Here is a 24,578-nt window from a genome sequence, read left to right on the forward strand (position 1 = left end):
TAAAGAGCCTCTTGATGAAGGTGAACAAGTCAAGAGTGAAAAGGCTGACTTAAAACTCAACATTCAAAAAACAAAGATCATGGCTTCTGGTCCCATCACTTTATGGCAAATAGATGGGGAAACAATGGAGACAGTGAGAGACTTTTTATTTTGGGAGGGGCTCCAAAATCACTGCAGATGGTGACTGCAGCCATGAAATGAAAAGATGCTTGCTCCTTGGAAGAAAAGCTATGACCAAACTATACAGCATATTAAAAAGCAGAAATATTACTTTGCCAACAAAGGTCTGTATAGTCAAAGCTATGGTTTTTCCAGTAGTCAGCTATGGATGTGAGAGTTGGACCGCAAAGGAGGCTGAGCACTGAATAATTGATGCTTTCAAACTGTGGTGTTGGAGAAGACTCTTGAGAGTCCCTTGGATTGCAAGAAAATCAAACTAGTTAATCCTAAAGGAAATCAACCCTGAATATTAATTGGAAGGACTAATGCTGAACTGAAGCTCCAATACTTTAGCCAGCTGATGCAAAGAGCCGACTCACTGAAAAAGACCCTGATGCTGGAAAAGATAGAAGGCAGGAGGAGAAGGGGATGACAGAGGATGAGATGGTTGTATGGCATCATCAACTCAATGGACATAGGTTTAAGCAAATCTGGAAGATTGTGAAGGACAGGGAAGCCTCGCATGCCGCAGTCCATGGGGTCACAAAGACTGATACGACTGAGCGACTGAACAACAACAACAAGGTGCGGAAGGTGAGAAGGGTACTTTTGATCAAAGGGCAGAACACAGGCAAGGTTGCCAAAGTTTGACAGAACATGGTATTTTCAGGGTGGCTGGGCAAGAGAAACTTGGATGGCGATGGAAATGATGGTCGGGGTCCCTGTGGACCATATAAATGAATCTAGGGTTTATCCTTAAGGCAGTGGGGAAACCATTGCCAATTAGTGAGAATGACATCAGATTTGCAGCTTTGAAACATCACTTTTGAACACAGAACAGGAGACATCAGGGCGGTCGTGTGCAGTATCTTGAGGAATAGAGAAAGAGAAAGTCAGGGGCTGTTTTCTATAATCCAGATAAGAACTGATACTAAGGGAAAGAAGATAGATTATGGGGTTCTCACTGTATAACATTGCTAGCAGTATTTATTCCTTCTGATGACCGGCATCCTTATAGTTTGGGATTGACATTACTGTGGTCATATTCATTAGATAACCATTGTTTTATATGTATAAAATTTCTCCTCAAATATATATATCATGTCTCCTCAAATAAACTACAAGCTCCTTGAAGACTGTAATCTTGAGTTCTGTGAATTGTGTACAGTGCTCCATTCAGCATCTTGTATACAGTAAGTATCCAGAATATGCTTATTGAGTGACTGTTGTCTATTTTTGACATAATATTCAAATACTTTTAAGTACTAAAAAGCCAGGTCTGGCAAGCTGACCTGCCTCAGAACTCTGGAGTGAATGCACCCTCATTCCAGCTATTGACTTCATGCCATACCAGCAATGCCAGCTGTGTGTGTCATCTATTTCCTTCCAGGTTCCATTGGTCAATAGATATAGGCCATACACACTTTCCTGAGATCCAGGATCCCTGAGCAATAACCAATGCCTTGTCTCCCAGGTGGCTCATTGGTAAAGAATCCGCCTGCTAATGCAGGAGACACAGGTTAGATCCCTGGTTTGGGAAGATCCCCTGAAGGAGGAAATGGCAACCCAGTCCAGTATTCTTGCCTGGGAAATTCCATGGACAGCAGAGCCTGGTAGACTACAGTCCATGGAGTCACAAAAGAGTCGGACAGGTCTTAGAGACTAAACAATAACCAAAGCCACAAATAATACAATATGTGTATTGTACTTTACAAGCTAGTTTTTCCATCCATTATCTCATTTAATTCTCTTCTGTTTGTTCATTCATCAAGTCCAAGTCAGAGGCAGGAATATTGTTATCAAGGAAGGCAATGAGCAGCCAGATGAAGTGTTTGACCAAGATTTTCACTTGGTCAGAGGGTAGAGACAGGACCAGGCCCACGTGTGCTTGGCAAGTCTGCAGTACAGGGAGAAGGGCCTGGGACGAGGATTACAAGGAACTGTGTTTGAAACCATGCCCTGTCATTTACTGAATCTCTAGGCAAGGCATTTAACCTTTCTGAGTTTCAGGTCCCCCATGGGGAAAATAGAAGTGACACCACCTAGCTCTCAGAGCAGCTGTGCAGATCAAATGAGATGACACACATAAAGCACTTAGCATGGCACCTAGAATGATCAATACTTCTCAGCTCTGTTTTCTCTCAGCTGAACAATTTTCAATTAATTCACTAGTTCCCAAAAGTGTCTAGGAAGAGCTTTACAGAACAGATTCCTAGGCTCTACTCCAGACGTACAGAATTGTTATCTTTGGGGGGAGGGCCCAAATGATTCTGATGTACAGTGCACTGGGGAATCACCTGAACCAGATCATATTCAGAGCTTTTAGGTAAAAAGTAGGAGGGAATCAACAATTATTGAGAATCTACAGTATGCTCAGTGCAGTCGTAGGGGCTTTCATCTGAAAGATACATTTGTACACAATTCTTTCCAGTTCACCTGGATGGGGCTTGGATAAGATGGTTTGGAAATGTCATATGACACAATACACAGACATATATTTTCACCCCTGTATCATTAACTTAGCCAGAGAATTGATTTTAGCACGTGAAGAAGTTGTCCCCAGTTTTCTTTCTGTTTCCCGCCTTTGAAACACATTTAATTTTACTTTAAAAAAATTCCTTCTGGGTCAGTCTAACATATAATAATAGCAGTTATCGTTAACACTTACTGAGTGGAGACACTATACTAAATGTTTTAGGTATATAATTTCATTTTATCACAAGAACCCAGTGAAATGGTTGCTGCAGTATTAACACCCCTAATTAAAAAATTATACCACCTGACCACCTAACCTGCCTCTTGAGAAATCTATATGCAGGTCAGGAAGCAACAGTTAGAACTGGACATGGAACAACAGACTGGTTCCAAATCAGGAAAGGAGTACATCAAGGCTGTATATTGTTACCCTGCTTATTTAACTTATATGCAGAGTACATCATGAGAAATGCTGGGCTGGCTGAAGCATAAGCTGGAATCAAGATTGCCAGGAGGAATATCAATAACCTTAGATATGCAGATGACAGCAACCTTATGGCAGAAAGTGAAGAAGAACTAAAGAACCTCTTGTTGAAAGTGAGAGAGGAGAGTGAAAAAATTGGCTTAAAACTAAACATTCAGAAAACTAAGATCATGGCATCTGGTCCCATCAGTCGCTCAGTCGTGTTCGACTCTTTGCGACCCCATGAATCGCAGCATGCCAGGCCTCCCTGTCCATCACCAACTCCTGGAGTTCACTCAGATTCACGTCCATCGAGTCAGTGATGCCATCCAGCCATCTCATCCTCTGTCATCCCCTTCTCCTCCTGCCCTCAATCCCTCCCAGCATCAGAGTCTTTTCCAATGAGTCAACTCTTCGCATGAGGTGTCCAAAGTACTGGAGTTTCAGCTTTAGCATCATTCCTTCCAAAGAAATCCCAGCTCTGATCTCCTTCAGAATGGACTGGTTGGATCTCCTTGCAGTCCAAGGAACTCTCAAGAGTCTTCTCCAACACCACAGTTCAAAAGCATCAATTCTTCGGCACTCAGCTTTCTTCACAGTCCACCTCTCACATCCATACATGACCACAGGAAAAACCATAGCCTTGACTAGACGGACCTTAGTCGGCAAAGCAATGTCTCTGCTTTTTAATATGCTGTCTAGGTTGGTCATAACTTTTCTTCCAAAGAGTAAGCGTCTTTGAATTTCATGGCTGCAGTCACCATTTGCAGTGATTTTGGAGCCCCCAAAAATAAAGTCTGACACTGTTTCCACTGTCTCCCCATCTATTTCCCATGAAGTGATGGGACCAGATGTCATGATCTTCGTTTTCGGAATGTTGAGTTTTAGGCCAACTTTTTCACTCTCCACTTTCACTTTCATCAAGAGGCTTTTTAGTTCCCCTTCACTTTCTGCCATAAGGGTGGTGTCATCTGCATATCTGAGGTTATTGATATTTCTCCCATCACTTCATGGCAAACAGATGGGGAAACAATGGAGACAGTGAGAGACTTTATTTTTTCGGGCTCCAAAATCACTGCAGATGTTAACTGCAACCATGAAATTAAAAGACGCTTGCTCCTTGGAAGAAAAATTATGACAAACCTACACAGCATATTAAAAACCAGAGACATTACTTTGCCAAATAAAAGTCTGTCTAGTCAAAGCTATGGTTTTTCCAGTAGTCATGTATGGATTTGCGAGTTGGACTATAAAGAAAGCTGAGTGCCAAAGAATTGATGCTTCTGAACTGTGGTGTTGGAGAAGACTCTTGAGAGTCCCTTGGACTACAAGGAGATCCAACCAGTCCATCCTAAAGGAAATCAGTCCTGAATATTCATTGGAAGAACTAATGCTGAACCTGAAATTTCAATACTTTGGCCACGATGTGAAGAACTGACTCATTTGAAAAAAAAACCCTAATGCTGGAGAAGATTGAAAGCAGGAGGAGAAGGGGACGACAGAGCATGAGATGGTTGGATGGCATCACCGACTCAATGGACATGAGTTTGAGTAAACTCAAAGAGCTGGTGATGGATAGGGAGGCCTGGCGTGCGTCCATGGAGTCGCAAAGAGCTGGACACGACTGAGTGACTGAACTGAACTGAATTAAAAAATGGTTTCTGATTTTAAAACGAAGGTTTAGGATACAGTATAATCCTCGAATAGCAGGGAAAGACAAACACTCATTAAAGGTGAGGAGAACAAAGAAAGCCAATGTTGAGGTTTATAGAGGGAAATCGAGTGGAGGAAAATGGAAACAAAGAAATGAAGTGTGAATAATATTCTTTGATCGGAGGACCAGAGGCAGGACCGGGAAAGCGGCGGAGAAAAGAAATCCGCCTGACTTTACTGCCACCTCATGGTGGTCTGATGTATAGACAACTGGTTCACAATTGAGCCTTGTTTCTGTGAGCCTACTAGACCCTCTCCAGGACTCTGGATAAGGAAATAAAGCCAAGTGAAGCTGAGGACCTGCCCTTGGGGACTTTTTAGAGCTTGTCTCCCTCCAGGTGGCACTAGTGGTAAAGAACCAACTTGCCAATGCATGAGACTTAAGAGACACCGGTTCGATCCCTGGGTCAGGAAGATCCCCTGGAGGAGGGCATGACAACCCACTCCAGTATTCTTGCTTGGAGAACCCCATGCACAGAGGAGCCTAGAGGGCTACAGTCCATGGGTCACAAAGAGTCAGAGACGACTGAAGTGACAGCACACATGACACTCACTCTGGAGTCACCAGGCTAGACACCACCCTAGAGATTAACTACTCCAGGGGTAAGCACCCTCCTCTTATACGGGGAATTTCAGGAAAGACAGAAATGTCTATAAGAACCACCATTTTTTCTATTACATTCAAAATGAAAATAGCTTAGCATTCCATGAGATGTGTAGAATCTCATCACTTTAAGTTTGTCTCTATTTTTAATAGAAAATGGTCAGTGAAAAAACTTGCCCTGAATTTTAGCTACTGAAATGAGAGGGAGGAGGAAGTTAACAAAGCAGCTTCCTCATGTTTTATCACTTACACTTGTTGGGCATTGTTTTCATAAATCAGGTTCAAGTAGACTTTGTCATTTCATTAACAAAACCATCTCTGAAAGTAGATAAAATTATCCTCACTTTAGCCATAGGGAAATAGGTGTAAAGAACTGAACTCTGCATGTGAAATCTATAAAAGCCAAAATCATAAAAAAATAGAATAAAATGGTTACCAGGGGCTGGGGGTGAGGAAATAGGACAGATGTTAAGGATACAAACTTGCAACAAATATTAAATAAGACCTTGCGATCTAATGCACAGTACAGTGAATATAGAAAACAAGACTGTATTATAGTCACCAAACTTGCTAAGAGACTAGAACATAATTATTCCAATTACTACAAAGAAATTATAACTACACAATGTAATATAGGTGCTAGTGATCACTACAATAAAATAAAGAACTAAATCACTTGGCTATGGTCACGCAGTAAGATGGCAACATAACCACTCTACAATTTGTTCATTCTACTCAATGCAACATTTAGAGAGTGCCAAGAGCGTGCCAAGTACCAGGGATCTGCAGTTGAATTAAGTTTCTCCCTCATCCACTGATTCCCTCCTTCCTCTTCCAGCTTAGACCAGCTTCCTCTCAGGGTGGAGACTCCTCTCTGGGTGGAGACTCCTCTCTGGGTGGAGATTCCTCTCTGAGTGAACTAGGAGGGCAACTGAAAAACCTTAAGGAACACCTGAACCACAAGTTTTCTGGAAGGACTGGCTGCCCAGGGCATTCTAGTTGATGCTGCCCATCAAAGAGATGCTTTTGGCAATGCCTTTGGCCAATCCTTGGACTCCACCCCCATGTTGTTGTTTAGTTGCTAAGTCATGTCTGACTCTTTGTGACCGCATGGACTGCAGCACACAAGGCTTCCCTGTCCTCCACTATCTCCCAGAGTTTGCTCAAATTCATGTCCATTGAATTGGTGATGCCATGGATGACTGATACTAAAAGGCTCCTTTCTTCTAGGAGGGTTGCCTTAAGTCAATTGGCTTATTTCTTCACTATCTTTCTGGTTTTTAAGAACAAAGTAAATATGAAATTGTAAATGTCTCCCCACAGAAGTAGGTGGGAGAGCCAGCACCACATGACTGAAACCCTAAGACACCATTCCCATGGCTGACACCATTGGAGGTCTAGAGAAACGCTTCTCTAAATCGGTTGACTTACCTCCTCAGGAGAAAAGATAATTGCAACCATATGCCATGAAGGTTTTTGGATTGTGCTAATGCTCATGTGGAAGTGAGAAACTGTTTAGAAAAACAGGGAGTGTATCTGGCTGGCAGGAAGGTTTAAATAAAAAAAATAAAAACATATTATTTAACTCGTCAAATTCATCCCACATTAAGCATGTGTGAAGCAAGATAATTGGTTCTTTACATCAACAGCTAAATGTAGATTTGTGTTTTTTTTTTTATAAAAGCATCTAAAAATGTTGCATAACATTTTTAGAAAACACATAAAATAGATTTAAAAGAATAAAAAAGGTAGGCAGGTCATGACAGGGAGCTCAGTAGGTATTTGGGGCCTCTGGTTGTTCATCAGCTAGTCCAAGGCTCTCTGTGTCAAAACAGGGAAACCAAGGCTCAGAATGAGAAAGTGACATGCCCAAGTAAGATCAGGAAAATTAAAACCCAACTGTTCTGAAACCCAGGCAGGGGCTGTTTCTACCACACTCTGCTGCCCCTCTGTGGACATGAGCATGTATTAACCTGTTCTATTGTGCTCTGGTGAGCACAAGAACACTCCGTCCCTAAAGAAGGAAACTGGCAGAGAGGAAAGGTAACAGGAAATCCCTGTAAACTGAAACCATAAAAGCTAAACCCCGAGTCACCGTAAAAGGCTTTGAACTGGCAAGAATGACAGGAAATGATGGGAAAATAGAGGAAATGGGCCTCTGAGAGAGGAAACAGGGAGCACTCACAAGGCCTTTAGGTAGACTCTGTTGTGGGCCATTATCAAGCTGACTGGGTCCCTCCCACCCTCCCTCCCAGAAGTCAAGCCTGGGACATCTTCTCCAAAGAGGCTTTTGAGAAATGGGCTGATTACCTACTAACAGCAGGTTATATTTAGTGCAACCTAAGCAAAGAACTAAAGAGCCTCTTGATGAACGTGAAAGAGGAGAGTGAAAAAGATGGCTTAAACCTCAACATTCAGAAAACTAAGATCACGGCATCTGGTCCCATCACTTCATGGCCAATAGATGGGGAAACAATGGAAACAGTGACAGACTTTATTTTGGGGGGCTCCAAAATCACTGCAGATGGTGACTGCAAGCAAGAAATTAAAAGACACATACTCCTTGGAAGAAAAGCTATTACCAACCTATACAGCATATTAAAAACCAGAGACATTACTTTGCCAACAAAGGTCTGTCCAGTCAAAGCTATGGATTTTCCAGTGGTCATGTATGGATGTGAGAGTTGGACTGTAAAGAAAGCTGAGTGCCGAAGAATTGATGCTTTTGAACTGTGGTGTTGGAGAAGACTCTTGAGAGTCCCTTGGACTGCAAGGAGATCAAACCAGTCCCTCCTAGAGGAAATCAGTCCTGAATATTAGAAGTACTGATGCTGAACCTGAAACTCCAATACTTTGGCCACCTGATGCAAACAACTGACTCATTGGAAAAGATCCTGATGCTGAGAAAGATTAGAGGCAGGAGGAGAAGGGGACAACAGAGATTGCATGGCATCACCAACTCGATGGACATGAGTTTGAGCAAGCTCTGGGAGTTGGTGAAGGACAGGGAAGCCTGGTGTGCTGCAGTCCATGGGGTCGCAGAGTCAGACACGACTGACTGACTGAGTGTACTAAATGTTTTTATGCCTGTTTTACTTCACTTAGCCCTCTCAATAACCTTAGGAAAAAACATATTTTTATCCATCCCCATTAATGGAAATGCAGGGAGGTTGAGTAGTGCACCCAGAGATGCACAACTATTTAAGTGGCAGGGCTCACATTTGAACCCAGGTCTTTCTACTATTAGACTGTGTTGTTATTCATCATGCTTTGTACAAGTGGCTCCTTGCTGTAATAGAGGCTTCTTCTGAAAACTAAAGTACGGAGAACCTTTTCATTTCAATAACTGGTATCATTATAATGATGATGATGATGATGATACCAGACAACAACTATTGACAGGTTACTACATTCCAAACCCTGTACTAGATGTTTTGCATGTGTGATGTCATTTGATCCTCACAACAACCCCAGGAAGTAGCAATAAGCTCCCAAATGCTAAAAGATTTGCCCAAGGTCACAGAACTAAGGGTGTAGTGATGATAAAGCCCACTCTTACCCCTAGCCAATCCTCTCATGGGTTCTTCTCCGGCTCCTACTCTTGGTGAAGCCAATTAAAGGCTTGGTGAAGGTGGCATTAAATGCATCAAAGCTAAAGTTGAACCAAGATAGATTCATTTGTATGGATCAAGTCTGTGAAATCTTTATTTGATATCTAGAGTTTAATTAACAACCATCAAAACACCTTTCTCAGCTTATATCTTTTATTTACTTAGTCAAATTTAAGTGTGAGGAAATTTGCACTTGGCTATTGCTGGCAGCCGTTGTCTGACTCTTCCCTTCTTACTGAATAGGTGATACATTTAACAAACAGATATTGGATTGCCATTGGGCAATATCTTAGTAGTATATATGAGAATCAATGGGCTAGTCTCAAATCCCTAGTGGGGACTTGAGAAAGTCACTGTACTTTTTGGATCTTATTAGCTATAAATGAGACCACTGATTGATCTACATGGTCCCTCTCCTTGTAGGTTTCAGTTCAAGCTCATGATTCTTTTTCTCTGTTTAAAATATGATTCATTAATTTCTTTTTTTTCTTGAGATAAAATTGACATATAAAATTATATTAGTTTCAGATGTACAACATAATGATTTACTATATGCATATATTATGAAATGATCACCAGAGTAAGTCTAGTTAACATCCATCACCACACATTTTTTTCTTATGAAGAGAAATTTTAAGATCTACTCTTTTAGCAACTTTCAAATATGCAATGCAGTATCATAAAATATGACTTCCCTGATGGCTCAGATGGTAAAGAATCTGCCTGCAGTGCGGGAAACCCAGGTTTGGCCCCTGGGTCAGGAAGATCCCCTGGAGAAGGGGATGGCTACCCACTCCAGGATTCTTGCCTGGAAAATCCCATGGAGAGAGGAGCCTGGTGGGCTACAGTCCCTGGGGTCATACAGTCAGATGTGACTATCATTAACTACAGTAACCATGCTATACACTACATTGCTAGTACTTATACATTTTATAAACAGAAGTTTGTACCTTTTGACTCCATTTACCCATTTCACCCAGTGCCCAATCCTGGCCTCTAGCAATGACCAACCTATTTTCGGTATCTAAGAATTTATTTTTATCTTTTGTCGTTGGTTGTTTTTTTCAGATCATACAGTACTTGTATTTGTCTGTCTGAATGATTGATATTTCACTTAGCATAATGCCCTCAAGGCCAATCCATGTTGTTGCAAATGTCAAGATTTTCTTGCTTTCTAAGGCTGAATAATATTCCTTTGTATACATTTTCTTTATACATTCATTCATTGGTGGACATGCTAAGGTTGTTGCTATGTCATGTCTACTATGAATAGTTCTGCAATGAACATAGGGGTGCATATATCTTTTCAAGCAAGAACCTTTGTTTCCTTTGAATAAATACCCAGAAGTGGAATTGTTAGATCATATGGTAGTTCTATTTTTAATTTTTTGAGGAACCTCCATACTGTTCTCCATAGTGGCTGTACCAATTTACATTCCCACCAACAGTGCACAAATGTTCCCTTTTCTCCACATCCTTACCAACACTTGTTATTTCCTGTATTTTTTGATGATAGCCATTCTGACAGGTGTGAGGTGATATCTTACTGTGGATTTTATTTGCATTTCCTTGATGATTCGTGATGTTGAGCACCTTTCCGTGTACCTATTGGACAACTGTCATCTGCATGTCTTTTTTTGAAAAATGTCTATTCATATCCTCTGACTATATTTAAATTAGATTTTTTAAATTATTGATTTATATGACTTCTCTCTCTCTACATATATATAAACATATGTATATAGGATATTAGCAGCTTATCAGATACATGATTTGCATATATTTTCTTCCATTTGGTAGGTTACATTTCATTTTGTTGATGGTTTCCTTTGCTGTACAGAAGTTGTTTAGTCTGATGTAGTTCCACTTGTTTAATTTTGCTTTTGTTGCCTTTGTGTTTGGGGTAAAATCCAAAAAAAAAAAAAAAAATCATTGCCAAGATCCATGTCAGGGAGTCTACTGCCTATGTTTTTCTGCTAGGAGTTTTATGGTTTCAGGTCTTATGTTAAAGTCTTTAATCCAATTTGAGTTACTTTTTATGTATGGTGTAAGATGTGGTCCAGTTTCATTCTTTTGCACGTGGACATCAAGTTTTCCTGATACCATTTATTGAAGAGACTACCCTTTTCCCATTGTATATTCTTGTTTCCATTATCACAGATTAACTGACCCATGCGTGGGTTTATTTCTGAGCTCTGTATTCTCTTCCATTGATCTATGTGTCTGTTTTTACCCCAACAGTATACTGCTTTTGACTACTATAACTTTGTAATATAATTTGAAATCAGGAAGTGTGGTGCCTCTAGCTTTGTTCTTCTTTCTCAAGATTGCTTTGGTTATTCAGGGTGTTGTGTGGTTCCATACAAGTTAATTTTTTCTTTAAATGAAGAAAAAGAAGATAGTCAATTCCCTAAACTTGACTGGTGGGTAAGAGCCAGGTAAGTGATTTTCCAGCGGGGTGGAGCAGTCACTAGGGGAGGACTGGGACCCCCATGGCACCTGGAAGATGGACTGAGAAATAGGAGAGCAGATCCTAGAAACAGGAGAAGGTTGGAAAGAATGAGTTCAAACTTTTGGAAGGCAAGGGGGTTGAGATATATTTTGCAACTGTAAGTTTTTATTTTGAGATCTGTATCTTCCCTCTCTGCCTCAGATTGTTTATCACACACACACACACACACACACACACACACACAAATACATATTCACACATACAATCTCTTTCTCTAAAGAAGATAAAACACACATAAGGAGTAGATATCCCAGAAGACCAGAGAGAGACCTTAAGTAGACTGCATATGATCTTAGTATTTGGAACACCAAAACTTTTCTATATATCTTTATATCTTTCTTCTATGATCAAGTTTTACAGGACCATTTAGGTGCCTTTATGATGCAAGTCAAACCCAGAGGCACTTTAAAATTTCCCATGAATATTCATTCCACTGAAACTCTTTGAAAATTCCATCAGGTCCAGCCACTGCCTTATTTATTTGTACTCTGATTATACTAAAAGATTGATAGGGAACTCAGGCTGAGTCCAGGCGGTGGGGCTGGGGGAGACAGGATGCAAGGAAAGTCCTAATATAGGGGCATGTTATTGTAGAATATGGGCAACAAATGCAAGCCTCAGAAGAATAAGAGACATGAGCAGTTGGAAGAATGCAACAGTGAATCAAAAAAGGAACTAAGAGGACTTGACTCAAGCAAAATTCTGTAATTCCTTCATCCCTATGGATTCACAGAGCACAGTGTTTAGTGCACTAAGGAGATGGGCACTGTTGTCCTTAGGCAAATATATGGTGCAGGAGAGAAGGTTAAATAAAGGAGATGAGAAAATTAATGATCCTGTGGTAAACACAATCGAAGGCCACCAACTTGGGACAGAGACAGCCATAAACAAAGTTGCCCTTTTGGGAACTAAGTCCTTAGCGGTGGTGACTGGTGCAGAAAATTGCCAAATGATTGCATGCAACTCACATCTCCAGTTTTTCACTCTGGTATTTTATTGCTACATTAATCAAAGCAGCAACTGATTCTATTAGAATAATATTATGCCCATACCAATATCTAGCCAACATTTCAAGAAAGAAATCTACAGGTTAACAAATATAGATGTAAAAATCCTTAGCAAAATATGAGCAAAGCAAACCCAGCAACATATAAAATGGATTACACACCATGATCAATTAGGATTTGTCCCAGAAATTCAAGGTTGGTTTAATATATGAAAATCAATCAATAAATACATATGATTATCTCAGTAAGTGTAGAAAAATCACTTGACAAAATTCAGCATCTTTTCATAATGAAAACACAACACTAGGAATAGATAAAAGGGAACTTTTTCAACCCAATAAAAGCCATCTATGAAAATAGCCTATGCATGCATGTTCAGTCACTTCAGTCATAGCCAACTCTTTGCAACCCTATGGACAGTAGCCCATCAGGCTCCTCAGTCCATCAGATTCTCCAGGCAAGAATACTGGAGTGGTTTGCCCTACCCCCCTCCAGGGGATCTTCCTGACACAGGGATCAAACCCATGTCTTCTGTGTCTCCTGCATTGCAGACAGATTCTTTACTGCTGAGACACTGGGAAAGTCCAAATATAGCCTAGCCAACATCAATACTTCGTGGTGAAAAACTGGATGATTTGCCCCTAAGATCACAGATAAGACAAGGATGTGCACTCTCACAAGTTCTGTTCAACATTATCCTGGAGGTTCGAGCCAGGGCAATTACACAAGGAAAAGATTGGAAAGGAAGATGTAAAACCTCTCTTCTCAGATGACATGATCAGGTATATAATAAATCCTAAGCAATTGACTAAAAAATCATTAGAATTAGCAAAGGTGTTCTGCAAGGTTTCAGGATACAAGGTCAATCCAGAAAAGTCATTTGTATTTCTATACACTAACATGGGCTTCCCAGGTGGCACTAGTGGTGAAAAACCCACCTGCTAATGCAGGAGATGCAAGAGAACCAGGCTCGATCCTTGGATTGGGAAGATCCCTTGGAGAAGGGCATGGCAACCCACTCCAGTATCCTTGCCTGGAGAATCCCATGGACAGAGGAGCCTGGCTACAGTCCATAGGATGGCACAGAGTCAGATACGACTGAAGCGACTTAGCACACACACATACACCAACAATGAGCAATCCAAAAATAAAATTAAGAAAACAATTCCATTTACAATATCATCAAAAACAACAGAATACCTAGGGATATATGTCAGCAAACAAATTGTAAGACCTGTATACTGAAAACTAAAAAATATCATCAAAAGAGATTTAAGATAACCTGATTCACTGGAACATCATCTTGTGATCATGGGTTGGGAAACTTAATATGGCTAAAGAGATTATATACTCCAAATTGATGTCTAGATTCAATCCAATCTCTATCAAAATCCCAGCTCACTTTTTTACAGAAATTGACAAGCTGAACCTAAAATTCACAGGGAAACACAAGGGGGCCAGAGTAGCCAAAACAATCTTCATAACTTTAGATTTGGCACTACTAATTGTATTCTTAGATATGACACCAAAAATACAAGCCACAAGAGAAAAATTAGATAAAAGCAGATTTCATTAAAATTAAATAATTTTGTATTTCAAAGGATGTCATCAAGAAAGTAAAAATACAACCTACAAAATGAGAAAAAGTACTTGCAAGTCATATATCTGAAAGGGGTCTAGTGTCCAGAATACATTAAAAATTCTTACAACTCAACACAAAAAGGCAAAAAACCCAGTTAAAAATCGGCAAAGGATTTGAATAGGCATTTCTCCAAAGATATAGAAATGGCCAATAAGTAAATGAAAAATGCTTAACATCAGTCATGGAGGGAAATGAAAATTAAAGTCACAATGAGATATCATTTCACACATTAGGATGGCTATAATTTTTAAAATGTAAAATAAGTATTGGTGAAGATGCTAGAAAATTGGAACCCTTGTACATTGCTGGTGGAAATGTAAAATGATGCATCTACTTTGGAAAACAACTTGCAAGGTCCTCAGAAGGCTTAAATATAGAATTATCATTTGACACAGTAATTCTGTGCCTACCTAGACATACACCCAAGAGAAATAAAAATAGATTTCCATACAAAAATGTGTATACAAATTGTTATAGCAGTATTATTCATTATAGCCCCAAAGTAGAAAGGCCAAAGTATACATCAACTGCTGCCACTGCTGTTGTTGCTGCTGCTAAGTCACTTCAGTCGTGTACAATTCTGTGTGGCCCCATAGACGGCAGCCCACCAGGCTCCTCTGTCCCTGGGATTCTCCAAGCAAGAATGTTGGAGTGGGTTGCCATTTCCTTCTCCAATGCATGCATGCCTGCTAAGTCGCTTCAGTCGTGTCTGACTCTGCAAAACCCTATGGACAGCAGCCCACCAGGCTCTTCTATCCATGGGATTCTCTAGGCAAGAATACTGGAGTGGGTTGCCATTTCCTTCTCCATACATCAACTGATAAGTGGATAAATAAAATATAGCTATACAATGGAATATTATTCATCCACGAAAGGCAGAAGTACTGATACAAATTACAACACGGATGAACCTTGAAAACATTATGCTAAGTAAAAGGAGTCAGACCTACAAAGCCACATGTTATATGATTCCATTTATCTGAAATGTCCAGAACAGGCAAATATAAATTGACAGCTGTTGCCAGGGGCTGGGCACAGGGAGGAATGAGAAGTGGCTGCTAATGGGTAAGGAGTTTCTTTTGGGGATTTTGAAAATATTCTGAAATTGGACAGTAGTGATGATTGTACAACCATGTGAACATAATAAAACCCACTAATTGTACACTTTAAAAGGGCAAATTTTATACTATGCAAATTTTATATAAATAAAACTGTTACTTTTTTTCAGTTAAAAAAATAAATCTGACTTTTTAGAGCAGTCTTAGATTCACAGCAAAGTTGAGCAGACAGTCACAGAGATTTCTCCTTTGCACCCTGTCCCACACACCCCCGACCACCCTCATTGTCAACATCCCACAATGGAGTGGAAAATTGTTTACAATTGATGAATCAACATTGACACATCATAACCACCCAAAGTCCATAGGGTATATTACAAATCACTCATGGTATCATACATTCAATATGCTTGGACAAAGGTGCTTAATCACTCAGTTGTGTCCAACTCTTTGCAATCCCATGGACTTTAGCCCACCAGGCTCCTCTGTCCATGGGATTCTCCAGGAAGAATCCTGGAGTGGGTTGCCATTTCCTTCTCCAGGGGATCTTCCCAACCCAGAGATTGAACCTGTGTCTCCTGCATTGGCAGATGGATTCTCTACCGCTGAGCCACCTGGGTGTGTCCACCATTATAGTAGATACTCAGTCTGACAGAATAGTTTCACTGCCCTAACAATGCTCTGTTAAAGCCATTATTTTTTTTTTTAAAGTAGAATTATAGGAGTAAGAACCCAGTAGGAGATGTGTGCTAAATCTTCAGCTTTCTCTACCCTGGTTAGCAGCATCAGTGTCTTGCTTCTTTTTTCTTCAGTCCCTGCCCCCAAAGTTTCTTTTTGAATTTCTTTACTCCTTCCTTCACCTATGGCAGAATCATTGTGTTTACCAGTCAGCCCTACCCTGAGCCAGGAACACTGGACATGCATGCTAGGGTCTTCATTTTGTCACATATTCTCTACAGCCCTTTCCTTATGTTTGTACAGTAAACACCTCCCTCCAAAACTGAGTCAGGTAAGGCTCAAAAAACAGTCTGAGGCAACAGAGAGAAAAGGAAAGTATGGGAGCATAAGCTACAGCGAATGGGTGACCTCATTGTTCCAAAATCCTTTACTACAATTGAAAATACTCAAGGAAACCTAGACATTCCATCCTGGTAGTTTGGACAAGTATTTTGAAATCTTCCAGGTAGGGTCTAATCTATTCCCAGTTCACAATAATGAACTTAAGCCATTCTCAGAGAAGTTGGCAACCACAGAAGAGTCCAAAGTTATTTCTGTCACCCATTTTAATATTTAACACCTCTTGTCATTAACACGCCAGTAACAATGTAAAAATGCCAGTAACAGTTCCCAATGTTTAACTTAGGTTCCTAATGCATGATATAAAACAAATTACGTCTTGTTATATGCTCAGTGGAGAGTGAGAAGAGATACTATTGATTTGTATTTGGAAAATAGTTGCCTAGAAAGAAATACTAATAGAGTCTAGGACTTATTCAAAGGATGACAGATCTGCAGTCTCTAAGCATTTAGAATCCCTCTGTAGATAAAACTGAAACTGTTAGTCACTCAGTCATGTCTATCTCCTTGTGAACCCATGGACTGTGGCCCACTAAGCTCCCCTGTCCATGGGATTCTCCAGATAAGAATACTGGAGTAAGCTGCCATTTCCTTCTCTAGGGGATGTTCTGGACCCAGGGATCGAACCCAAGTCTCCTGCATTGCAGGCAGATTCTCTACCATCTGAGTCACCAGGGAAGCTCTCTGCAGACAGGGAGAAAATCGGTCTGGGTAAAAGTACATAAGGGTGTGGTAAGACATCATTTAAGAAGCAGAATTTATGTTCAATCCTTGTAAATTATCAAGGCCACATGAGACTGAGCAAGATACCACTTCCCACAAGCTAACACAATGAGAGACTCAGGCAAGCACCACTAGCAAGTACAGGCCCCTCTAAGACCACTTTGAGGAACTGATTCCCCGTCACTGCCATCTTGCACAAACCATCTTACCTAACTGAAATTGATTGGAGACATTCCCACACGTTTGCATTATCTCCGGGCTATTCCATCCTAAGGGGTATAATGCACAGCCTGAGCTTATCAGCAGTCCTGGAAAAAAAAAATACACACAGGCAGAAAAAAATACAACAAGCCTCTGTCATCCCAACATCCCCTCTGGATTAGCTCAGCTCAAATTCAGCCTCTTTCACTCAGAGTTTACCTTTCCTCTTTTACCCTAGATATCTATGACACTATCAACTCAACAGGATGTCTTTACTGTGTCATGGGTGGTGAGCTTCAACAGACAGTAAAGGAGCCAACTCATAAAAAAAGGACAGTATTGGGGATTGAGACCAAGCAATGTACATTTAACAGCCAAAATGTTTTTGACAATGATTCACAAAGCTGAGTTGGCCTCTCTAACCGGAGTCCTCTTCTATCTTGGTCTGATTTACAAAGAACAACAAGGTAGAGACAGCTACTTGTCCCTACAATTCAGCCTTTTCTAAGAGTCAGGTCAGTCCCTACTAGTTGAAGACAGGTTATGATTTCTGTAACTTGAAATCAGTTGCCAGACTGAGATCTACACAAAGTATACATATTACGTAGCCTTCTACTGGTGAGCAGGGGACCACATTCCCTCCTCCAGAAACACTTCTGAGAGACCATTCCAGCTTCATGCTAAGCATTCCTACTTTCTTTAGCTTTCAAAACCTTCCACTGTGCCCCTTGCCTTCATCTCTCATTCTGCCCCTTCTCTTCATCTGTCATTTAATTATTAGAGGGCAACTCTGTGCAATCTTAGTGATAACCTTACTGTTCTGACCAGAGATATAAATCTGGGTCTACTTGTTGGCATTGCCTTTTAAGGACATTTGTGTCAACTACAGCTCTTGTTTACTGCCTAGGTTTACATTTTGTAACCTGTGACCCACTTTCCCTTGCCTTTGGTGATCGTGAATTGGACTAAGCGTTGGCATCTGACACAAGAGAAACCAAACTCATTGGCTGGCCAGTAATGGATGGTATATCATGCTCTGAAGAGAATAGCTGGGCCAGATTCTTGTCTCTGGAAATTTTAATCAAGGAACACAGAAACATGCTAGTTAGCAGATGGAGCAGGAGATAGGGAAAAACACCGGGAGGTAAAATCAAGTTTGTGTCAAGCTGAAGCCAAGTTCAATCCAAAGTTATGAATAGACATCAGTTCTGGGCAAGATGAGCAAGCTGATTGGTAAAAGAAGAGAACACAGTGGCAGAAATCAGATACATCATGAAGGGAAACTCCATGAAAGAGTTCCTGAAAGAGTTAGGGAATTCAGTCCTTGTCAGTAGCTTTCCAGTTCCACTTTTCTTATGTTATAATAAATCCCCCTTTTCATTGGAGAACTCGAGTCTCTGCTACTTACAACCAAGAGAGTCTAAATACAAGAACACTATACTTGAGTGCTACACCACAGGTCATGGGATGGTCACCTACCACGAGTGTGGATGCAAAACCTAACATAGTATGCTGCTGCTGCTAAGTCGTTTCAGTCGTGTCTGACTCTGTGCAACCCCAGAGACAGCAGCCCACCAGGCTCCCCCGTCCCTGGGATTCTCCAGGCAAGAACAATGGAGTGGGTTGCCATTTCCTTCTCCAATGCAGGAAAGTGAAAAATGAAAGTGAAGTAACTTAGTCATGTCCAACTCTACGCGACCCCATGGACTGCAGCCTTCCAGGCTTCTCCGTCCATGGAATTTTCCAGGCAAGAGTACTGGAGTGGGGTGCCATCGCCTTCTCCGATGGCAACATGAGCTGTTCTCAATATTCAGTGAGGCCAGAGAAAAAGATATGGACCTAAAGAAAAAACAAGAAGAGTTTAAATAGGAAAAAAAGAAGGAACTTTCTGATGGTGAGAGAGGGTTTAGAAACTAAAAAGAATGACCAATTAAGGTTAGAAATTCCCTTCAGTGGAATGCTTAAAATTAGAAGACATTCTTATCTGTCTGATAGTCTTGAAATGAAACTGGTCACTCAAAAGACTTTTCTAGGCTCTGGAATTTATCCAGTGGCAATGAAACAGCACTCATTTTTTTTTTTTTTTACTACAGATAAACTGAAATCATATGATATGAAGAGGTATGCACCAAAGTATGTGATCCCAGAGTATACACAATGGGTTAAGGACAGAATTGGAAACGAAACCTCAGCCTTTTCCTGCTTTCAGTGTCTACCGTTTGAGAGAAGAGTTAACAAAAAATGAGCTTTTCCACACAGAGTAGGAAGAAAAAAACACATGTCTGTAAAAGAATAGCAGTTCTGTATTCCAGCCTCCACACTCAGATCTCTGCGATGGGCATGAGCTCTTGACTTTTCAGGCAGGGGCCTGTGTTAGCTAAATGCCTTTCCCGACATGGCTGGAGAAACCTTCCACCTTCTCCAGCCCTCCTGCTCCTTAGACTTTACCATGTTGAGAAGTTCAAGTCACAGATTACCTTTTCCAGGAAACCCTTCCTCACCATCCCCAGTGCCTACCCCAAGCAAAGTTACATATTCCTTCCCTCTGCTCCAGAAATACCCTGTGCTTACTTCTGTGATCAGAATATTCTGTGATATAAGCCCTTAAAACTGCCACCTGCTTTTATTACTGGACTGTGCATTCCTTGAAGGCAGGTATCATATTTCTCTTCAACTATGTATCCTTGTTACCTACTTATTGCCTGGTATGTAATAAGTGCTCAATAAATGTGCCTGTGTCAGAGTATGCTCTGCCTATCTAACAGACAGCTTCCTTTGCTCCCACTTCCCAAGGGGGGAGCCTTCTGAAAGGATCTCCATGGTAGAGATGAGAGGTCATCCTAGACACTCAATACAGCTACAGAATTTCAGAGAAGGAAAGGCCTTTGGAGAGTATCTACTCCAGTCCCTCTCCACTACAGATGTGGGTGCTGAGACCCAGAGAGGGAAAGCAATTTACTCAAGCTCGCAGAGCCAGTTGCTGGCAATGCTTTTCTTACTAATAAGAGAGATCCTTAGAAGTGTTGTTCTTCTAGAGACAGGTGTCCAGAAATGATCACTTTTTGGCAACAGCATCTATAGAAGGCACTCGGAATCTTATAGGCATTAAGATTCAGAGAAACAGCACGATGGCTTAAGAGAACAATACAATATTATATACTTGAAAGTTGCTAAGAGAGTAGATCTTAAATGATCTCACCACAAAACAATTATGTGAGGCGATTTATGTGTTCTCTAACCTTATTGTGATAATCCTTTCACAATGCATACGTGCATCAAATCAGTGTATTGTACACCTAACACACAATGTTATGTCAATTGCATTTCAATGAAGCTGGGGAAAAAGAGAAAGAGAAAGAGATTGGGTTCTGTAGTCCCAAAACCTAATTTCAAATTCCAGCTCTGCCCCCTAGAGGCTGTGTGACTTTGGCAAGTTACTTAATTTCTCTGTGCCTCAGTTACCTCATCTTTAAAATAGGAATAATAGTACTGTAACTTACAGGGCTGTTTCAAAAAGTAGTGCTCATAAAGCTGCCAGGCACATAGAATGTGCTCAATAAAGATTTATTACTATTATTAAACAGCAGCCACTCCCTCTGGCTTTTCCTTCACTTTCTACTTATATTCACCATGCTAATTTCTTCCTCACATTTTTGTCCTCATAACAGTTGAAAAGTCAAAAGCAGAACAAGGCTTGATTGAAAAGTCACCTGCTTGGAGTTGTTTTCTTGCCATTTTTCTCAGGCACCAAGTCAGAAAGTAGGAATCTGCCAGGTATGTGTTCTGCCCCAGTGCAGGTGGCCACATGCTCTTCTCAACCTGCCCTACCACCCCTCCCATCCCCCATTCTCCCTCCTGCCTTTCAGACAGGTGAGCACAATAGGTTGTAAACATACGTCATGAACTTGTAACATACAAGTGCATACTTCATTGCACTTGTATCAGAGGATTATATCACATTTGATCATAGATGGATAAAGATGTCCAAGGAGACAAATTATTTTAAAAACAAAGTCACAGGGTCATTTATCCTCATTGTTGAAAGGTTCTGTGAAGACCCACGAGATCTTCTAGAACTAACACTCGAAAAAGATGTCCTTTTCATTATAGGGGACTGGAATGCAAAAGTAGGAAGTCAAGAGATACCTGGAGTAACAGGTAAATTTGGCCTTGGAGGACAAAACGAAACAGGTCAAAGGCTAGCAGAGTTTTGCCAAGAGAATGCACTGGTTACAGAAAACACCCTCTTCCAACAACACAAGAGAAAACTCTACACATGGACATCACCAGACGGTCAATATCGAAATCAAATTGATTATATTCCTTGCAGCCAAAGATGGAGAAGCTCTATACAGTCAGCAAAAAACAAGACTGGGAGCTGACTGTGGCTCCGATGATGAACTCCTTATTGCCAAATTCAGACTTAAATTGAAGAAAGTAGGGAAAACCAATAAGCCACTCAGGTATGACCTAAATCATAGCTCTTATGATTATACAGTGGAAGTGAGAAATAGATTCAAGAGATTAGATCTAATAGACAGAGTGACTGAAGAAATATGGACGGAGGTTCATGACATTGTACAGGAGGCAGGGATCAAAACTATCCCCAAGAAAAAGAAATGCAAAGAGGCAAAATAGTTGTCTGAGGAGGCTTTACAAATAGCTGAGCAAAAAAGAGAAATTAAAGGCAAAGGAGAAAAGGAAAGATATACCCATCTAAATGCAGAGTTCCTAAGAACAACAAGGAGAGATAAGAAAGCCTTCCTCAGTGATCAATGTAAAGAAATAGAGGAAAACAATAGAATGGGAAAGACCAGAGATCACTTCAAGAAAATTAGAGATACCAAGGGAACATTTCATGCAAAGATGGGCACAATAAAGGACAGAAATGGTATGGACCTAACAGAAGCAGAAGATATTAAGAAGAGGTGGCAAGAATACACAGAAGAACTATACAAAAAAGATCTTCATGACTTAGATAACCATGATGGTGTGATCACTCACCTAGAGCCACACATCCTGGACTCCAAACTCAAGTGGGCTATAGGAAGCATCATTACAAACAAAGCTATTGGAAGTGATGGAATTCCAGTTGAGCTATTTCAAATCCTGAAAGATGATGCTGTGAAAGTGCTGCACTCAATATACCAGCAATTTGGAAATCTCAGCAGTGGCCACAGGACTGGAAAAGGTCAGTTTTCATTCCAATCCCAAAGAAAGGTAATGCCAAAGAATGCTCAAACTACCACACAATTGCACTCATCTCACACACTAGCAAACTAATGCTCAAAATTCTCCAAGCCAGGCTTCAGCAGTATGTGAACTGTGAACTTCCAGATGTTTAAGCTGGATTTAGAGAAAGCAGAGGAATGAGAGATCAAATTGCTAGCATCCATTGGATCATCAGAAAAGCAAGAGAGTTCCAGAAAAGCATCTATTTCTGCTTTATTGACTACACCAAAGCCTTTGATTAGGTGAATCACAACAAACTGGAAAATTCTTCAAGAGATGGGAATACCAGACCATCTGCCCTGACTCTTGAGAAATCTGTATGCAGATCAAGAAGCAACCGTTAGAACTGGACATGGAACAACAGACTGGTTCCAAATAAGGAAAGGAGTACGTCAAGGCTGTATATTGTCACCCTGCTTATTTAACTTATATGCAGAGTACATCATGTGAAATGCTGGGCTAGATGAAGCACAAGCTGGAATCAAGATTGCTGGGAGAAATATCAATAACCTCAGATATGAAGATGACACCACCATTATGGCAGAAAGCGAAGAAGAACTCAAGAGCCTTTTGATGAAAGTGAAAGAGGAGAGAGAAAAAGCTGGTTTAATATTCAACATTCAGAAAACTAAGATCATGGCATCCAATTCCACCATGCATGCATGCATGCCAAGTCACTTCAGTCATGTCCGACCCTGTGTGACCCTATGGACAGCAGCCCACAAGGCTCCTCTGTCCACAGGATTCTCCAGGCAAGAATACTGGAGTGGTTGCCATTTCCTTCTCCACCAGTCCCATCATTTCATGGCAAATAGATGTGGAAACAATGGAGACAGTGAGGGGCTTTATTTTGGGGGGCTCCAATATCACTGCAGATGGTGACTGCAGACATGAAATTAAAAGATGCTTGCTCCTTGAAAGAATAGCTGTTACCAATCTATACAGCATATTACACAGCAGAGACATTACTTTGCCAGCAAAGGTCCATCTAGTCAAAGCTATGGTTTTTCCTGTAGTAATACATATATGGATGTGAGTAGTTACCTTTGCTGTGGAGACAAGGGAATACGATCAGGGTATGAAAACTTCAACAACATCAGTAATAGTCTATTCCTTAAGCCTTATGATGCATATATCTGAAATATTTTATACTATACTTTCAAAAATAAATAAGTCAGCCTGACAGGCTATGTAGAATCCAGAGTGCCAGGCATCAGCTCTTATTCGGGAGGTTTCAGTTCACTTCAGTCACTCAGTCGTGTCTGACTCTTTGCGACCCCATGAACTGCAGCACAGCAGGCCTCTCTGTCCATGACCAACCCCCGGAGTTCACTCAGACTCATGTGCATTGAGTCGGTGATGCCATCCAGCCATCTCATCCTCTCATCCCCTTCTCCTCCTGCCCACAATCCCTCCCAGCATCAGGGTCTTTTCCAATGGGTCAACTCTTCTCATGAGGTGGCCAAAGTATTGGAGTTCTAGCCTCAGCATCATTCCTTCCAATGAACACCCAGGACTGGTCTTCTTTAGGATGGACTGGTTGGATCTCCTTGCAGTCCAAGGGACTCTCAAGAGTCTTCTCCAACACCACAGTTCAAAAGCATCAATTCTTTGACGTTCAGATTTCTTCACAGTCTAACTGTCACATTCATACATAACCACTGGAAAAACCATAGCCTTGACTAGACGGACTTTTGTTGGCAAAGTAATATCTCCGCTTTTTAATATGCTGTCTAGGTTGGTCATAACTTTCCTTCCAAGGAGTAAGCGTATTTTAATTTCATGACTGCAGTCACCATCTGCAGTGATTTTGGAGCCCCCAAAAATAAAGCCTGACACTGTTTCCACTGTTTCCCCATCTATTTCCCATGAAGTGATAGGACCAGATGCTATGATCTTAGTTTTCTGAATGTTGAGCTTTAAGCCAACTTTTTCACTCTCCTCTTTCACTTTCATCAAGAGGCTTTTTAGTTCCTCTTCACTTTCTGCCATAAGGGTGGTGTCATCTGCATATCTGAGGTTATTGATATTTCTCCCGGCAATCTTGATTCCAGCTTGTGCTTCTTCCAGCCCAGAGTGTCTCACGATGTACTCTGCATAG

The 24,578-nt window shown here is 40.9% G+C and overlaps 1 protein-coding gene across 1 annotated transcript in view; it reads right to left on the bottom strand.

Moving 5' to 3' along the window:
* LHFPL1 (LHFPL tetraspan subfamily member 1) overlaps positions 1-24,578 on the bottom strand; it is a 48,304-nt gene that overhangs the window by 18,917 nt on the left and 4,809 nt on the right. The window contains exon 2 of the mRNA XM_068962965.1: positions 17,254-17,352. Coding sequence (XP_068819066.1) covers positions 17,254-17,352 — 99 coding nt within the window. The remainder of the gene's footprint in view (positions 1-17,253; positions 17,353-24,578) is intronic.

The sequence above is a fragment of the Capricornis sumatraensis genome, chromosome X (genome assembly GCF_032405125.1).
Source record: "Capricornis sumatraensis isolate serow.1 chromosome X, serow.2, whole genome shotgun sequence".
In the NCBI taxonomy this organism is placed as follows: domain Eukaryota; kingdom Metazoa; phylum Chordata; class Mammalia; order Artiodactyla; family Bovidae; genus Capricornis; species Capricornis sumatraensis.